Here is an 18,307-nt window from a genome sequence, read left to right as displayed (position 1 = left end):
ACAGAATCGTTTGTCCCAAGTCACCACCCAACAGATTCGGGAGTCGAAGCTGTGTCTGGCAGGTTCCGAAGCGTGTGTTCCCAAGTGCCACATGACACCGCCGCTGGGTCCCAACTCAATTAAGATTCCACCCACTAGCCCGGCCCGGGCACGCCTGGGGTCTGCCCCCCTGCCAGGCAGCGGCACAGAGCGCAGGGCAGGGCCTGCTGGTCCCAAGGGCCAGCTGCCGAGATTCCTCACGCGGGCGCGGGCAGGAGCCGACTGCGTGTCCGGGCTGGTGGGAGATTCCTGGGACATCTGTCTCAGCCCTGATGGACAGTGGCGGCCAGGGTGAAACAGGAGGAATTGAGACCCAGAGGAAAGGGGGGTGGGGGAGAAGAGGAGCGGGGGAGGAGAGGGAGCCGGAGCAGCTAGCCGGGCAGAGGGAGGGGTGAATGGGAGACCAGGTAACTAGGAACACTTCTGAGGGCTCCGCCCACATCCTGGCAAGCTTGTCAGATGCTCCCGGCTCCATAGCAGATGTAATTCGTACATGACTCGAGCTGTCGCCGACTGCAGACACCTAGTGATTTGTTGCTTTCCGTTTTGCAGGTTTCTCTCTGCCTTTTGGAGGTAACAATAGTTTTTTTCAGTTTTCAAATATTTCTATAACCTGGGAACTCCTGCAGGCCGTGGGCACCGTGCCCACCGTGCCCAGCGGATAAAACGGCCCGGCAGCGACCTCAGGTTGCCGGTCTAAAGGACAGTGACCTGAGGCCATTTCCCAGTCCCCTGCCTCTGGGCCGACTCCAGCGGCTTGACTACGGGGTTTCCCAGAGAGGGAGATCTTCAGGCCTTGCCCATTCCTTGTCTCTGATCCAGTAATCCAGGGAAGCTTTCTCTTCAACCCTAACTCCTTCCACCTGTGGGCTGCGGACAGTCCCTTCTACCTTCGGCTTCCATGCCCGTGTCCGAGGGGCACTGTGGGGTGAGGGAGGGGCCGTCAGGGCCAGTCGCGCAGAGCACACCTTCCGAGCTCTGCGGGATATGAGTAGCTGTTTCCTCCTCCCGTCGGGACACGAGCTCTTTGCCCGTGCGTCCCATCACGGCCTGCGGTGGGTGTCCCAGCCTGTGGTCTGCCCCAGCTCAGGACACCGTCTTCCGTTTCCCTGTTTCTTCCCAGGCACCTTGGACGGTGCAGTGGCGTCAGAATTATCGGCATTCCTCTTGGCCAGGCGTCCTCATACTACGGCCCGCGGGCCACATGCGGGTGTTTTTGCCGTTTTGTTTTTTTACTTCAAAATAAGATATGTGCAGTGTGCATAGGAATTTGTTCATAGTTTTTTTTAAACTATAGTCCGGCCCTCCAACGGTCTGGGGGACAGTGAACTGGCCCCCTGTTTAAAAGGTTTGAGGACCCCTGCTCTTGGCGTTCTGTCTGGACCGCCACGAAGTCCTTGCAAGAGTGGTGCATGAGGCGATTCCAGGAGGAAAAGCTCCTGCTGTCTCCTCGCTGTCACAGTTCTCGTCCCACAGATGCACAGAAACATAATCCAGACGTCCCAGGGCTCACAGCGACCCCAGTCACCCATCCCTGCCTCTGTGGCTGCTCCCCCTCCCCTACAGCCCTTTGCCGAGAAGCAGACCGGTCGCTGCCCCAGGCTGTGCTCCTGGCTCCTCACACCACTTAGAGTAGCTCTCCTCCTCTCCACGCCCGGCTTCCGTTCACGGGCTGTCGGCTTAGTGTTTCTCCCACGAGAAACAGAACAGTTGGTTCATGGACGCCTAGACCTGCTTCTGAGGAGCTTGGGGATATTCTCGGGAGTCCCCCAGTTCTACAAACACGTACACATTTTGCATTTTTACGTAGCGGATGATATAAAAAATGCATTTCCAGTCGAGATTAAACTTTGGCAGCGAGACTCACCATCGAAAGACATGAGTAAGTAGGCAGGGGCCAGTGCAGCCGGGCGCCCCGGTGCTGGGGGTCTGTGGACATAGTCTTGGAGTCTTGCAAGAATAGTTTTATGTTAAAAACATGTATATTAGTTATTGTTGACAATGTTACAGATGTCCCGCATTCCTTCCCCCATCGCCCTCCGCCTCCTCCACCCAGAATAGTTTTCTTTTTCAAGCAGCTGGGTGTTACTCACATCTGAAAAATATTGATCTCTGAACTGTTGTTCTCAAATGCGTGCTCAGCCACTGCCCGCTGTTGAAGTTTCTGTTGGTCCCTCATAAAGTGGAAGGGCAAAGGGATGCTACTTGATGTATCAACGTATGTACACAAGGCACGTGGGAGCCACATTTTGAGAAACCCCGAGTAGCCCCACCCTCTGATGACCTCATGCAGAAGGGGCCTGAGGGCCAGAGGAGAGGGTCACCACCAGCCCCAGAACTGGGACAGCGGAGAGCAGGAGTGTTGGGTGAATGTCTCCCCGCCTCTGAGGGGCTGGCAGCCGATGCACTGGTCTGCTCTGACCCCTAGTGGCCGGAGCGCCACTCTGCAAGTAGCTCCGGCAAAGTGCCCGCCGGCTGGGGCAGCTCATGGATTGGAGCTCTGGTCTGTCTGAAAGGAGACATGGAGGGTTATTTCCTACTCCCATCAGCCTTCCTCCTTTATTTGTGCTGCCAAAGGGGCAGAAGACCCTGCTTTGGACCTCAGATTCTTCCGATTAGGGGGCCGTCATAGCCGGCAAGAAATTAGCATCTTTCTCTCCGTCGGCCCTGCCTCTGTTGCTTACTTGCTACAGATAAGCATGTGTTCCCCTAGTGTTATCCTTGTGCATTGGGTCCCCCTCGTTGAATTTGTCAGATTGAAACAACTCACAAAAGCCATTTGTAAAGAAGCGGGGTTTGGGGTAGGCCCGGAGGAGACGGGCTCCCTCTGTGACACCAGCTGGCGTGACACACGCAGACATGCGGGAGTGACTCCATCCCTCTTTTCTCACTCCCCACAAGGTGTGCTGAGGGCTGGGAAACCATGGCGACTCAGCGTGGGGGACAGAACTAGAGGCGATTAGCTTGGAGGAGAGCATCTGAGGACAGATAGGGATAGTTGTGTGAAGTATGGAACAGACTAGTGTGAAGTATGGAACAGAACTAGAGGCGATTAGCTTGGAGGAGAGCATCTGAGGACAGATAGGGATAGTTGTGTGAAGTATGGAACAGACTAGTGTGAAGTATGGAACAGAACTAGAGGCGATTAGCTTGGAGGAGAGCATCCGAGGACAGATAGGGATAGTTGTGTGAAGTATGGAACAGACTAGTCCATGGCGCCGACATCTGGAAATGGTACGATTTCAGCCTGGTGTGCAGAAGGTCTTTTCAAAGGCCAGGGTGCTCACCCACGAAGGCAGTGAGCAGCCCGTCCCCGGGAAGATGCAAGCGGAGAGGACATGAACTGTGGCCTGGATGTGCAGGGCCTGAGTGGGAGAGGGGCCGGGTGGTCCCCGGAGACCTCCTGCCGCCCCGGCAAAGGCTTCACGGGCCTGTCCTCTTCTCTCCTGCCTCCCTCTGTCCACATCGCCGCCCTCTGTCCTCTTCTTCGCCTTGTACCTGACTCTCCTGACCGATTTGAAAAGGCTGGTGTGTCCAGCTCTACCTCAGATTGCCATGTGACATACTCTAGACCATGTCACTGCATGATTTTGTCCAAACAGAGCATCATTGTAGGGTTTCAAGGGAGCCATCACCTCTCTTTTCCCATCCCTAAGAGTGGGCAGGAGAGATGACCTTGAGTAAGCAGGTGTCACACCAGGGATTGGTCATCCAGCATGTCATGCTCACGTGGGGACCATCACCACGCTATACAGGGGAGGAGACTGTCTCAGAGGCTCACACACTGTGCTGGGGAGAACCGGGAGTCAAGCCCCGCACATCCCGGAGTTCCCTGCAGCCACTGTGTCCTCAGACTTACCTCACTGACTCAGCAGCGCCACGGGCCTTTGAGGAGACGAGTCCTCCCTGATGTCAGGGAGGCCGAAATCTCTTGGTTTCTCATCACCCTCAGTCCATCCGCCAGTGGAATTACATGTTCAAGCTGGGATGGTTCTTGGGACCCTTTGGTCTGGAGCCCAGGGTCCTGGGTTTGGTCCTGGTTCCATCTCTTACCTTTGGTGTGACCTCGCAGTCAGTTGCGTTTCAGGACCTTTTCTCTGTGCCTGTCCTCTCTGTGTCCCAGAGCTGGGAGGATGCAATAAGATCACGTGTGTGACGCTCCGTGGACCAGCTGCCGTCACACAGGGCTCCTTTAATCTCCTCTGCAGAGAGACAGTGAGAAAGCATCCGAACACAAATGAGTCATTGACATGTCACAGTTGATGACGATGGTGGTGGCGGCACACACAGGTACCAACGGAATGGAATGAGGTTGAGTTGATGGAGCACGTGACTCATTTAAGGAAACTCTGTTTATCCAAGGACACCTCCGAGGGGTGCCACGCCTTCCCTGCCTTCAGCTTTCCCAAGGGCACACGTCTGACTGATCTTTGGGTGGTGGAATGAAGAGAAGGTGCTGGCTGTTTATCCATGTTGCTAGGTGACGCTCTTCTGTGGTCTAGAAAGAGAGAGAGTTGATGTCCCTCGAGGGGGCGTCTTCGGCTCAGACAGGCCGGGCCAGATGAATGCCATCAGGGACACACGGCTGGTGGGCTCCCCATCCAGGACCATCATCTTTGCAAACGGCCCTCCTTCCTGAGGCACCTTCCTCCCAGGATAGAGAGGCAGGCTGGGTGCGGTCCTCGGCCACTCCTGAGCTTGGCGAATTCCTGACCTGGGGGAGAGCTCCCGGGGGACCTGCGATTTGGGTTGGGGGCAGCATCCCCGCTGCTTTCTTGGGACGACCTTTCCGTGGACTCAATGCTTCAAGGGAGGGAAGGGCGGCCGTTCCACGTAGGTGGACACGTGGAGCGCGGAAGCAGACACATGTGGTTCACGCGTGGGTGTGAACCAGGCGAGGGTGGGGGCAGTGTCCCACCTTTGTCCTTCTGCATCGGTTTTCTGAAGCCGAGGTTCCGAGAACTCCCCGCCTCCGCTGACTCACGCAATGAGGAAGATCCACTAGCTCACTTAACCGGAAGGCCCAGGTGGCTCGTGGCTCTGCGTGGTCAGTGGCAGGCAGGTTCCATCCCCTTGCCCCTCTGCCACCCCCATCTTGTCAGCTTCGCCCGGAGGCTTGGCCCCGCACAGCCCCACGGCGGCGGTGTGGTCCTAGGTGCAGAGGTGTCACACCTCTTTTGGGGATCACTGAGGAGATCTTTCCTCAGAGCCCCCAGGGACGTCCCCTCATGTCCCACTGGCAAGGGCATGGATGACGTGACTGCCTGAGAGGGTCATGGTTTACTTCTTTGTCCTGTGGAGGAAGGGGGGACGTTGGGCCAGACAGTGGCTCTGCCAGCAAGGAACATGGGGGGATGGCACTTGTATGTGAGCCACTAGTAATGTCTGCATCCGTGAGTCTTTGCATGTGGCTCTGAGGCCGGGGGGCCTGGACAGGTGGTTAACACAGTGGCTCTGGGCCTTTTCCATTGCCCTAAGTTTAGGGATGTCTTGTTTCCCTGCTGACTGTACACTCCTTGGAGGCAGGGGCCATCTCTCCTACGTCTTTGACTCCCCTCCTGCAATTCTCCCAGTTTCTGGCAGTGCTGGGCATGGGCACACAGGAAGCACATGACAAATGCTTGCTATTAACAAGAAGAGTGGCCACATTGATTGGGTACTTAGTATGTGCCGGGTGCTCTGCTAAGAGCTTTATATGTGTGGCCACCTGGCCGCATTATCGAGGGACTGAATGACCGGTCATAGGGAAATGATGTGGGGTGTGGGGGATCCTGGAGAGAAACCTCCCTTCCTAGAACTCCTGTCATCTTTGAAGGCCTTCAGAACCAGGGAGCATCGTCCACATGGTGGGTGGAAGCCTCTAGGACTTCCCGTGTCAGGAAATCCTCCCTCGGGTCCAGGTGGGATCTGTCTGCCTCACTCTAACCATCCCCTTGGGTCAGGTTCCAGAACAACGCAGGCGGCCTGCAGAGCCCTGCCGAGCAGTCCGAGAGCAGCCGGCACCTCCCAGCGCCCTCCCTGCCGTGGGCGCAGCAATCTGCATTTTAACTGTTCTCGTCCTTGCGGGCACTGGGACCGGTGACTGTCCTGGTTGTCCCCTCCTGGGCACTGCGCTGTGTACAAATGGGCCCTTCGTTCTTTGGTGGCCCTAAGTGGGCACAGGGCTCCACGCGGCCTGAGCAGCTCCGGGCCCTCTGAGGCCTCCAGCCTGGAGTCTGAGAGTGCATGTCCTGTGTCGGCGGCGGCACCAGCTGCGGGCTCATCGTTAGCCGCTGCGAGTGTGGTGTGGCTCAGTGTACGGACCCGGAAGTGCTCTGTGTACGGACCCGGAAGTGCTCTGGCCGCAGTGCACCAGCTGCGAACATATACCAGGTTGTACCAGGCACACTTTGGGGTGGCAGCAGAAGGGATACCCAGTGTTTAAATACAGGAGGACGCTTAGTTTTCTGCTGCTTGGACCGTGTCATTCCTGATTTGCAGATGAGGAAGCTCAGGCTTGGGAAGCTCTCCAAGCCTCACTTTCCTTCCCTGTAACAGCCTTTGTCCACCTAGCAGGGCATCTGGGGCTCTGACCCCTCAGACTCCGCTGTCCAGCGTCCTCCCTCGCCTCTGCCTGCAGAGCACCACGTGCCCAGAACCTGTGAAAGCCCTCTGCAGACTGTAGTGATTAGCATGTGGGCCTCGGAGAGAGGGAGAGGGAGGGGGAGGAGGAGGGAGAGGGAGAAGAGCCTGGGGTGTGTCTGCAGATCCCACTGAGGCAGCGGGGTCATCTGGAGAGGCCTGGCTCCAACTCTCAGGCCCCCCTCGCCTGCTGTCCCCACAGAGGGCCATCCGCGTGCGCAGCCACTCCATGGAGACCATGGTGACGAGCCAGAAGAAGCCGCACGCCGGGGGCCTCCCCGGCAGCCTCAGCGGGGGCATCTCCCACAACAGCGTGGAGGTCACCAAGACCACCTTCTCGGTGAGTGTCTGCAGGCCCTGGGGTCCCCCAGGCCGTGGTGGGGGGAGGGGTGTGTGCACCCAGGCTTGGGCCAGGTGATCAGCAGGGCGAGCTGAATGATGGGGAGGGAGACTGAGGCTGCCTAGGGGTAACCCCGCCCCTCCCCTTGAAGTGAGAGCCCCCAGCCAGGCAGCACTGGGGGCTGGCCCAGACCGGAGCCCACCTGTTGTCCTGCTCTCTGAGTTTCCTTGTCACCCGGGCCTCCTCAGGACCAGCCCTGCGCAGTGGTCCTGGGCCCTGGGACCAGTGAGAGGGCCCTGCCTTTGTTATTCCTAATGACACGCAGCTGCCCCCTGCCTGCTGGGCACCAGGCACTGAGCGAAGTAACTCCTGGGTCCCTGTGACAGCTGTCTGAGGGAGGTGCTGAGTGCTCTCCATTGCACATCGGAAAAAGGGGAGGCCCCGAGGGGTTAGGTAACTTGCTGGAGGTCGCCCAGCTAAGCCAAAGAACTGGGATTTGGGTGTAGGTTGCCCAGATCCCAAGTCTTTGCTCTCAATCGCTGTGTGTACAGTTCTAAGAAAAGAGAGCCCGGCCGGTCCGGGGGGTTTGGGTCTGGTCAGCTTGCCCCAGGAGCTGGCCAGGTGAGGGGACCAGAGTCCCTCCTTTTATAAAGCAAAGTGGCTTTGGATTTGTGCACGTTGGGGTTTTCTTGTTCTTTTTTGTAATAGCAGAACATACCCACCACGACACTGACAGCTGGTATTGTAAACGATCGTGTATAATGCCTTTGATTTACCAAACAGTGTTTTCATAGCTGTTACCTTGTTCCTCCCAGAGGGTCTGTGAAGGGACCAGGGCAGGGCAGTTACCTCCAATCTGTGGGTGACTGAGGCCCAGAAAATTCTTCCACTTGCCCACGGTTGCACTGCGGGTAAATGGCAAACACTGGGGCCTGCCCGGCTTAGGGGCCCGGGGGGCTCCCATTGCCCCCTTCTCATTCTGCCACCCTCCTCCGTCCGTCCGTCGTCCCCCGCACGGGGCAGAAGCAAAGCCACATGCCTGGCAGCCCCCTCTGCCTGTGGGTGCGTGTGGACCGCATGCTGGTCCTGCCTGGGATGTGCTACGTGACCCTGACCCAATTCCCTCGGCCCTCCATCCTCCACGTCCTCCTTCGCAAAGCGAGCAGTTGGACCGGGGCACTCCCAGGACTCTCGCAGCTTGTGGTTCCCAGTCTGTGACCCTCAGTCATCCTGTCCTCTCAGTACCTGGGGTTCTCCTTAGGGTGGCCCTGACCCCATGTTCCTCTGAGAATTCTGTTCTAGCGGATTACCTGTCGTGTTTCTGGGGGTCTCTCCAGACCAGTTGTGGGGGTGGGAGGTGGTGCACAGGCTCTCTGTAGACCAGGAAGGGGGGTGAAGGGAAGGAGACCTGGTTTGGGGAGCGAGCGCTCATTTTGGTGGTCGCATTGGCAGCCTCCGGTGGCGGCGGCAACTGCGAAGAACCAGTCGCGGAGCCCCATCAAGCGGCGGTCGGGGCTCTTCCCCCGGCTGCACACGGGCTCTGAAGGCCAAGGGGACAGCCGGACACGGTGGTGAGTGTCCAGCGGGGTGTGGGTGGGCGCCCTCGGGAGGGCTGCGGCAGCTTCAGCTTCGAGCGATGGCTTCCTTCTAACCCTGGTCCCACGTCAGGCCCCCATGTCCCCGTCACTCATTCAGTGCTTCGTCCCCCATGTCCCCGTCACTCATTCAGTGCTTCGTCCCCATGTCCCCGTCACTCATTCAGTGTTTCACCCTCCATGTCCCCCGTCACTCATTCAGTGCTTCGTCCCCATGTCCCCGTCACTCATTCAGTGCTTCGTCCCCTATGTCCCCGTCACTCATTCAGTGCTTCGTCCCCCATGTCCCCATCACTCATTCAGTGCTTCGTCCCCATGTCCCCGTCACTCATTCAGTGCTTCGTCCCCCACCTCCCCCGTCACTCATTCAGTGCTTCGTCCCCCATGTCCCCATCACTCATTCAGTGCTTCGTCCCCCACCTCCCCCGTCACTCATTCAGTGCTTCGTCCCCATGTCCCCGTCACTCATTCAGTGTTTCACCCCCCATGTCCCCGTCACTCATTCAGTGCTTCGTCCCCCACCTCCCCCGTCACTCATTCAGTGCTTCGTCCCCCATGTCCCCCGTCACTCATTCAGTGCTTCGTCCCCCACCTCCCCCGTCACTCATTCAGTGCTTCGTCCCCATGTCCCCATCACTCATTCAGTGCTTCGTCCACTCGGGCAGCTTTGCAGTCCCTGCACCGGACAGTGAGAATGGGTCTTGCAGTTTGGCCCGAGGTAGAAATGCTGCTCAGAGTTGTTTGTTTCTGTGCCTCCTTTTGCCAAGCTCACTCAGATGGCCTCTTTATGGAAGCCGTCCCTGATTCCGACAGCAGAGTTTGTGGAACCTGCCTTTGGGCTTCCAGAATTTTCTTCCTTCCTTTCTCCCTTCCTTCCTTCTTCCTTCCTCCCTTCCTCCCTTCCTTCCTTTTTTAGAATTTATTTTTATTGTTTATTACAGATGTCCCCCATTTCTCCCCCCTTTGCCCCCTCCACCCTGCCCCTCCCCCTCCCAGCCTTCCCCGCACTGCTGGTTGTGTCCATGGGCTGTGCACTTATGCGTATAGCTTCTTTGGTTAATCTCTTCCCGCCCCGCCCGCTCCCTCTGAGATCTCTCAGTCTGTTCCACGTCTCCATGTCGGCTTGTTCCTCAGTTTATTCTGTTCATTATATCCCCCGTGTAAGTGAGATCATGGGATAGTTGCCTCTTTCTGACTGGCTTATTTTAGCATAAAACGAAGGGAAAAGTAAACAGATGGGACTACATCAAACTGAAAAGCTTCTGCACAGCAAAAGAAACCACCCACAAAATGAACGGGAACCACTGTATGGGAGACTATATTGTCCAATGATACATCTGATAAGGGATTAATTTCCAAAAATATGTGCTGAACTCATACAGCTCAACCACTCCCATATCCCACTTACCCCGTCCTTGCTAATTGTCTCTCTGATCCTTTAGTCAGGGAGCCCGCCTGGTGTTTAATTCGGCAGTCAGCATCCCTCCGGTGCCTGGCGTGGGGCTCAGTGCTCAGCCAGGAGCTCCAAAGACACAACCTGCCCTCCGGGAGCTTACAGTCTCGCGAAGGAAAGGGAGGCAGGCAGGTTGACCTCCCGTGCACAGGTGTCTTCCTGTAGCCCTGGTGGCGGCGCCTGCCCCGGGCAGGCAGGACGAGGGCGGTGATGGAGGAGGAGAATGAAGAGCTCTGATTGGAAGCTGTGTGTGTGACTGAGTCCTTGTGGCCCACTCATTAGGGAGACCCAGAGCTCTGAGTGCTCAGAATTGCTGGTCCTGAGCTTGGGAGAGGCGGTGACTGAAGGTGGGAGTCACCGGGAGGGGAGGGGGAGGGGAGGGGGAGGTGGTGCTTAAGATGAATCAATGAATACGCTTGCCCAAGGGGGTGTGGAGAATGCCTGGGGAACACCAGCACTTAAGGGCAAGGGGAGAAAGGAGGCAGAGCCAGTGAAAAAGACCAGGAAGGAAGGGGAGCGAGGAGGAAGAGAGCCTGGGGAGGGGGGACCCTCAGAAGCCAGGGCAGGAGACCTTGCAGGAGGGAGGTCCGCGTGGCAGCCGAGCAGAGAAGTCTAGCACAGTGACCCCAGCCCCTGCCGGGGTGGACAATGAGGAGGCCCCTGGTGACCTCGTTAGAAGTGCATCGGGCACTTCCTGCCTCCAGGATGGTTATAATACGAAAGACAAGAAGGAAGTGCTGGCAAGGACGTAGGGAAATCGGAACCTCGTCCCCGGCTGGTGGGAATGTGAACTGGCGAGGCGGCTTTGGAGAACGGCCTGGCAGCTCAGAGGGTTAACCGTGGAGTTGCCATCAGGCCCAGCGATTCCCCGCCAGGTGCACACCCAAGGGAAAGAGCACACGTGTCCGCATAAGCACCAGCACACGGATGTCCGTGGCAGCATTGTCATAGTAGCCCCAAGCGGAAACGATCCACAGGCCCACCCAAAAAATGAAGTGCTGTCTTGCAATAAAAAGGAGTGAAGTATGACGGACACATGCTGCAACATAGATGAGCCTTTAAAACACTAGCTGAGTGAAGGAAGCCATTCACAAAAAGGCCACACCGTGTTGTATGGCTCCATTCACATGAAATGTCCAGAGTAGGCAAATCCATGGGGACAGGAAGTAGATTCTGTCAGGGGCCGGGGGGAGGGAGGAATGGGAGTGGTTGCGAGTGGGTCTGGGGTTTCTTTGAGGGAGGGTAGAAATGTTCTAAAATTGGATGGTGGTCATGGTTGTGAATATACGAAAAACCATTGAACCGCACGGTTTAAGTGAGTGAGTTGTATGTGGATTGTAGGTCCATGAAGCTGTCATGAAAATACAAGTTCATTAGGGACAGGGCCCCAACAGTGGGCACCGAGCAACTGCTGGGCAGCGTTTGTGGCCTTAGTTAAACTGCAGAAGGAGAGCCGTGGCCCTGGCTGGCAGTAGCCTGTTTCCCCAGAAGCCCTTCCCAGCTCTCAGCACACGCATCCGGGGAGCCATTTTGTAGCCTGTGTGAAGGGCGTCCCTGGCGTTCTGCAGCCGAGGCCCTGCCGGGGCCCCGCGGGGTGCGTGTGCGCTGGCTGTGATGGTGGATGGCCCAGACCTCACTCCATTCCCTCTGTGGCCTGCCCTTGACCTAGAGCTCTGCCAGCTGGGATGGACTTGGGCTCGGGGGCATCAAGCCGGGCCTCCTGCCTGGTAGCTCTGGACTCTCACCCAGGAGCCTGCAGGGGAGGGACCCTGGCAAAGCAGAAAACCCTGTTGTCTGATGGGGGCATGGGTGGGATAGATGGCCTATCTATCGGGGATGCTGTGACCCCACAGGCCCCCCTGGTGCAGTCTCGGGCCTGGGTGAGGTGGGGAACCGGCTCACCCCTCTTCATCCTCATCTCCTCAGTGACAGTGCATCCAGCAACCCCAAGGCTGTGGACGGCGGGCACTCTTCGCAGGAGATAAAGTCTGAGACCTCGTCCAACCCCAGCTCTCCGGAGATCTGCCCCAGCAAGGAGAAGTAAGAGTGAGGCTGGGGAGGCTGGCTCTAGCCCCGCGGGCCCTGGAATAGGTCTCTGCGCTGGCATCTCCCGCTTTGGGGACTCCCTGGAACGCACAGGCCCCAGGCGGGGCCATGGGGAGCCACTCAGTCTCTGCGGGGCCTGCCCAGCCCTCAGGCCCCGTGTGTGACCGGGGCCGCCTTCCCGCCCCCTGCAGGCCCTTCATGAAGTTGAAGGAGAACGGCCGGGCCAACATCTCCCGCTCCTCCTCCAGCACCAGCAGCTTCAGCAGCACGGCCGGGGAGGGCGAGGCCATGGAGGAGTGTGACAGTGGGGTAGGTGCGGCCTGGCCAACCTGGGCAGTGAGGAGGCACCTGGGCCCACCGCTCCTCTGTGTGTTACAATAGCTCCTGGGGGCAGAGCCCCCTCCAGGCTCCGGGGGGGGGGGAAGCGGGGAGTATGGAAACAAGAGGTGGCCCACCCAGCCATCTCCACCCTCTGGGAGCGGTGGTTTGGGGTCTCCCTGGGGTGACAGAGGAACAGCAGCAGCAGAGGGTCAGAGGTCAGGCTGAGCGTGTCCCTGCCGTGGGGTTCTTGGCTGGAGAGGAGAGGGCTCAGCGCTGCATGGGTGTGGTCAGGGGCCCTGCCTGGGCTGGAGGGGAGCCAGGGCTGGAGGCAGCGGGAGGAAAGAGCGTGTCCACGTGGGCAGTGGGAGGCCGGGGCTGCCCGGGTCCGCTGAGGGTGGGCCCGCCTCGCTCACCCGGCCTCTCTCCCCAGAGCAGCCAGCCGTCCACAACCTCGCCCTTCAAGCAGGAGGTGTTTGTCTACAGCTCGTCCCCAAGCAGCGAGAGCCCCAGCCTGGGGGCAGCCACCACCCCCATCATCATGAGCCGGAGTCCGACAGGTCGGTGTGCGCCACGTGGTGTGCGCCACGCGGCCAGGGCAGGGGCTGGGCCCTGAGCACTGTTTGTGGGGCGCCAGCCCCAGGCGTCCGGAACTGGCCGGTCTCGGTCCAACCCCAGTGTGAGGCCTTGAGCTCTGCTCCCTCACTGCGTCTGCGCATCAGCCTTCGGGGCCTGTTCTTGTCCTCTCGTTACTCACGGGAACCGAGCTCAGAGAGGAGTTGGGACTGTGTGAGTCGAAAGCCGAGGTTCTTTCCACGGACCTCTCGCTCTTCCCCATCTCTGACTCAGGGCCCCCCATCACAGCGATGGTCCTCAAAATGCAAAGGTACCAGGTGGGGAGAGCGTTGCAGGTGGAGGGGACAGCACATGAGAGGCCGTCATCTGGAACCACACGTGGGTCAGGGGGGCTGGAGTTCACAATGGTGACAGGGGACAGGTGAGGGGACAGTGGTTAGGGGACAGGGACAGGGTGATGGGGGACAGGTGAGAGAGGAGACAGTGTTAGGGGACAGGGCCAGGGGGACAGGGGACAGGTGAGAGAGGAGACAGTGGTTAGGGGACAGGGCCAGGGGGACAGGGGACAGGTGAGAGAGGAGACAGTGTTAGGGGACAGGGACAGGGGACAGGTGAGAGAGGAGACAGTGGTTAGGGGACAGGGACAGGGGACAGGTGACAGGTGAGAGAGGAGACCGTGGTTAGGGGCCAGGGCCAGGGGAACAGGGGACAGGTGAGAGGAGACAGTGTTAGGGGCCAGGGCCAGGGGGACAGGGGACAGGTGAGAGGAGGCAGTGTTAGGGGACAGGGCCAGGGGGACAGGGGGCAGGTGAGAGGAGACCGTGGTTAGGGGACAGGGCCAGGGGACAGGGGACAGGTGAGAGAGGAGACAGTGGTTAGGGGACAGGGACAGGGGACAGGTGAGAGAGGAGACAGTGGCTAGGGGACAGGGACAGGGGACAGGTGAGAGAGGAGACAGTGGTTAGGGGACAGGGCCATGGGGACAGGGGACAGGTGAGAGAGGAGACATTGTTAGGGGACAGGGCCAGGGTGATGGGGGACAGGTGAGAGAGGAGACCGTGGTTAGGGGACAGGGCCAGGGGGACAGGTGAGAGAGGAGACAGTGCTTAGGGGACAGGGCCAGGGGGACAGGGGACAGGTGAGAGAGGAGACCGTGGTTAGGGGACAGGGCCAGGGGACAGGGGACAGGTGAGAGAGGGGACCGTGGTTAGGGGACAGGGCCAGGGGGACAGGGGACAGGTGAGAGAGGGGACCGTGGTTAGTGGACAGGGCCAGGGCTGCCCCTGGTGAGGATTTGGGCTCTGTCCTGCAGGCAGTGGAAGCCATGGGAAGGTCTTAAGCAGAGAAGCGCCATCTGGGGTTGAGAAAGACCATTTTGTGGCTGCAGCTGGCCCAGGAGGAAGGACTGGTGGGAGCAGGTGCAGGGGGAAGATCCACAAGGGTCACAGTGAGTGGTGAGGGGTGATGGGCCATGGATTGTGGGGTGATGGAGCATTGGATTCGAGAGATGCCAAGGAGGTAAATCTTTGGGGCTCAGTAGCAGGGCCTTTAGGGAGAGCAAGGAGTCTGGGCCTTTGGGGTTCTGGGATCCCTGCAGTTGGACAGAGTAGGAGGAGCCGGCTCTGGGGAGAGGGTGAAGGTTGGCACCTGTGGGGCATGTCAGTAGACGTGCCTGGTAGGCACTGATGGGCTCTGTGGGCCCAGAAGTCAGAGCCTTGGTCCCGCCCTCCAGGAGGGCAGCACGGTGGGATGGGGGCAAGCACAGGACCCTGGGTCCACCACTGACGAGCGATGTGACATTGGACACGTTCCTCAGCCTTCCCATGCCTCCAATACCGGAAGAATATTTACTCAGTTTTTTGTGCTATTCACAATGCTATAGACACACTTTCACATTGAGTTTATATTACTAATACTAGAGGCCCGGTGCACGAATTCATGCACGGGTGGGGTCCTTCTGGATAGCCTGCAGGGATCGGGCCAAAACCCACAGTCCAGCACTCCTGCAGCTCCTATCTGCCGCTCCCGCTCATCCCAGCCCCACTGTGCCTGCCGCTGGCTGGCGCCCAGTCAGTTCCGATCAGGAGAAGTTGCCGCAGCAGCACTCACCAGCCATGAGCCCTGTCCCTGGCCCCCTCCCAAGGGGAGTGGCCTGCAGGATTGGGCTGAAACTGGATCTCGGACATTCCCCGAGGGGTCCCAGATTGTGAGAGGGCATAGGCCAGGCTGAGGGACCCCACTGGTGCATAATTGGGCCGGGGAGGGATCGAGGGAGGGCTCCAGGGTGTGTCCTGCCCATCTTGCTCAGTCCTGATCTGCTGGACCTCAGCAGCAAGCTAACATACCAGTTGGAGCATCTGCCCCCTGGTGGTCAGTGCATGTCATAGAGACTGGTTGACCAGTTGACTGTCTGCCTCCTGGTGGTCAGTACACATCATAGTGAGCGGTTGAGCAACCTTTGCATATCATTAGCATATTATGCTTTGATTGGTTATTTGGTTGTTCTGCCATTCGGTCTATTTGCATATTACCCTTTTATTATATAGGGATTCTCTCCATTAGTTTCTGAAGTCTCAACGACAAAACAGCAGATCAAGTTGATTTGTAGCATTTGCTGATCTCAAGCCACCAATGTGACTGACGTAACCTTAAAAGAATAGGGAGTGGTAAAATGTAGTGAAGTAACGAGGAAGCGATGGCTTTTGAGTATTTATTACCTTTGATGAATATCACTTAATTATAAGCTTATAATTAATTTTTTTTAATTAATCCTCACTGGAGGATATTTTTTCCATTGTTTTTTTTTAGAGAGAGTGGAAAGGAGGGAGGAAGAGAGAGAGAGGGAGAGGAACATTGATGTGAGAGAAATACATTGATGGGTTGCCTCCTGCATATGCCCCAAACTAGGGCTGGGGATCGAACCTGCAACCCAGGTACATGCCGTTGACCAGGAATCGCTCAGGCTGCCGCTCTAACCACTGAGCACACCGTCCAGGGCTAAGCTTGTGACTGTGTGTGTAACAACCAGCTCACAACATTTGTAAAAATGTAAGGGTTGGCTCTTGTGAATTGGTGCGTCCGCTAGAGTGTCTCGTGGAGGGGAGCAGCCCCTTCTGGCCTCCCTGCCCAGTTCCCAGCAGCCCGTGACCGCCACAGCCCCACCCTCTCCATGGGCATTCTTCTTTTTCCTAGATGCCAAAGGCAGAAATTCCCCGAGGTCAAACCTGAAATTCCGCTTTGATAAGCTCAGCCATGCGAGCTCCAGTGCGGTAAGGATCTAGGGGGGTGGGGTTGGCAGGGGGAGCCTCCCGCATCCCACATTCCAACCTCCTCCCAGCCAGCCTTCCTTCCCGGGGCACGTCACAGCGGGGGGAGGAACCTCTGGTCCCATCTGGGGGTGAGGCTGTTGGTCCCGCGTGGTGCAGGCAGCAGCCTGGGGGTCGCCAGCCACCTCTGCCCCACGTCCTGTGTTAGAGCCACACCCTCGGACACACAGATGTGAGTTGTGAATGGTTGGCTCCCGGGGCCTCGGGTCCCTTCCGAGCTCACCAGAGAGCCGAGAGCTGGGCGGACAGAAGGTGCAGTCGGCAGGGGTTATGTTGCCTAGTTTTATAAAACTCTCGCATGGATTTTTCTTGAAACAGGGTCACTAATGCGAAAGAGGAGACCTTCGCCTGTCAAAGGTGGGTCACGTGTTTGTCCTGCTGTGGCCACGGGGCCTGCTGACCCGACACTGTCCCGAGACCCTGCCTGCTGGGGAGGGTAGTCGCCTCTTCTGAAGCCTCTGCGATGGGGCCCCGGATGGGAGGAAGGCGGGTGGCCTCGGTGTGGACGGGAAGGGTTGTTAGGGTCTGGGCCGGACTCACTGAGTTGGTCCCCTTGCCCCAGAGGAGCCTGGCTGGGGCAGTCGCCCAGAGCGGCTTCCTCTCCTGGAGGGAGAGGCGTCCCTTTGCCCCTGCCTTTCTGCCATCAGGGCCCTGGGCTGAGCTCTCCTCCCCGAGTGCCCAGAGATGCCTCAGCACCCTAAACACTGCGCGGCACCCCGAGGGAGGACCCTGCTGGCAGCCACAGCCAGTCGGGGGGCGGGCAGGAGTGTGTGGTTTTCAGCAGATCGGGCCTGGGCCCAGCTCCCCGCAAGGCCCGAATGTGTGCTGGTGAATCAGCAGAGACCCTCTGATTTCCCCCCTGCTACGGGGCTGCAGGGCTGAGGGTCACAGTTGGAACCAGGGGGAGGGGCAGAGCTGAGCCCATTTGCACAAACCTGAGCTGTAAAAAAGCAGGTGAGCTGGGGGTGCCGGCACGCTCACTCCCATCCTGCACTGCACACCCTGTTCACCAGGTTCCTGTCGATGCCTACCTGCTCCGCTGTCTGACGCCGGGCACCCTGTGTGGGCCCCTCCTGTCCCAGCATATCCATGGGCTATGGCCATGGGCACACGTGTCTGCCCTTCCTTCCTTCACCCAGTGTTTGACCGCCTCCCTCCTTCTTGTCTCCTCCAGGGAAGCCCCGATTCTGTCTTGGAGAAGGCTCCTATCCTAGCAGTTTGGGGGTGCCATTCACTACTCTGACCGTCACAGGCCTGTTGCTCCATCGGCCACCTGCCCACCAGACCAGCGACCTGTCCCAGTGCCCCGACCGGCACAGCCCTGCCCGTTCCTTTGCCAAGACACCCTGCGAGCACCTCCCCCTCTCTGGACAAGGCCTCATTCCTCCGGGCCCCCCTGCTCCTGACCCCCCATGTGCTGTGTGTCTGGGTCATTTGTTACCTTGTTTTTGTCTGCAGCAGCCAGTGTTGGGTGAGCGGGGGTCTGGGTACTGGGGACTCAGAGAGCCGAGAGGCAGAGCCTGGTGGGGGTGGGGGGAGCAGAGGCCCAGAGGGGACTGCGCCTGGGGAGGGGCAGCGCCGGGTCCTGATGGGGGCATTTTGGGTGCTGGAGGGAGCACTTTTCCAGGAGCCAATTCTGTAGCTCCTTGAAGATGTCCTGGTAGAAGTTGACTCTGTCGCTCCCACATTTCTGGAGCTCCCAACATCTGTTTGCTTCTGTGCTAGGAGCTTCTTCCCCACCTGCTGACAGCTGCCGGGGCCTCTGTCCCTGCTGCCCGGGCATGGCCCGGTGAAGCTGCGACAGGGCTGGGCGTGTGGGAGCGGGCGCCACACTCTTCCTCGCGGCCTCATTCACACAGGCTCCCGGGTGGTTGCTGTGGGAGAGGCCGGAGCCAGTCTCTCCCTTTGAGCAGATGCTTTTCCCACGGAGGGGTGGGTGCCAGGAGAGGAGGAGCTGGGAGGGAGCGAGGCAGTGAGCGCCTGGGCCTGGGCT

General features: G+C 58.7%; 1 protein-coding gene across 1 annotated transcript in view; it reads left to right on the top strand.

The window, feature by feature from the left end:
- The window catches only part of RAP1GAP2 (RAP1 GTPase activating protein 2), a 143,060-nt gene extending 125,241 nt beyond the window's left edge, over positions 1–17,819 (top strand). The window contains exons 17-24 of the mRNA XM_054708801.1: positions 6,863–7,000; positions 8,453–8,571; positions 11,975–12,088; positions 12,286–12,403; positions 12,846–12,972; positions 16,181–16,257; positions 16,633–16,671; positions 17,489–17,819. Coding sequence (XP_054564776.1) covers positions 6,863–7,000; positions 8,453–8,571; positions 11,975–12,088; positions 12,286–12,403; positions 12,846–12,972; positions 16,181–16,257; positions 16,633–16,641 — 702 coding nt within the window. The 3' untranslated portion in view covers positions 16,642–16,671; positions 17,489–17,819. The remainder of the gene's footprint in view (positions 1–6,862; positions 7,001–8,452; positions 8,572–11,974; positions 12,089–12,285; positions 12,404–12,845; positions 12,973–16,180; positions 16,258–16,632; positions 16,672–17,488) is intronic.
- Positions 17,820–18,307: the final 488 nt, after the last annotated feature.

Source organism: Eptesicus fuscus, chromosome 20 (assembly GCF_027574615.1).
Source record: "Eptesicus fuscus isolate TK198812 chromosome 20, DD_ASM_mEF_20220401, whole genome shotgun sequence".
NCBI lineage: Eukaryota > Metazoa > Chordata > Mammalia > Chiroptera > Vespertilionidae > Eptesicus > Eptesicus fuscus.
This window is presented reverse-complemented; position numbering and strand designations above follow the sequence as displayed.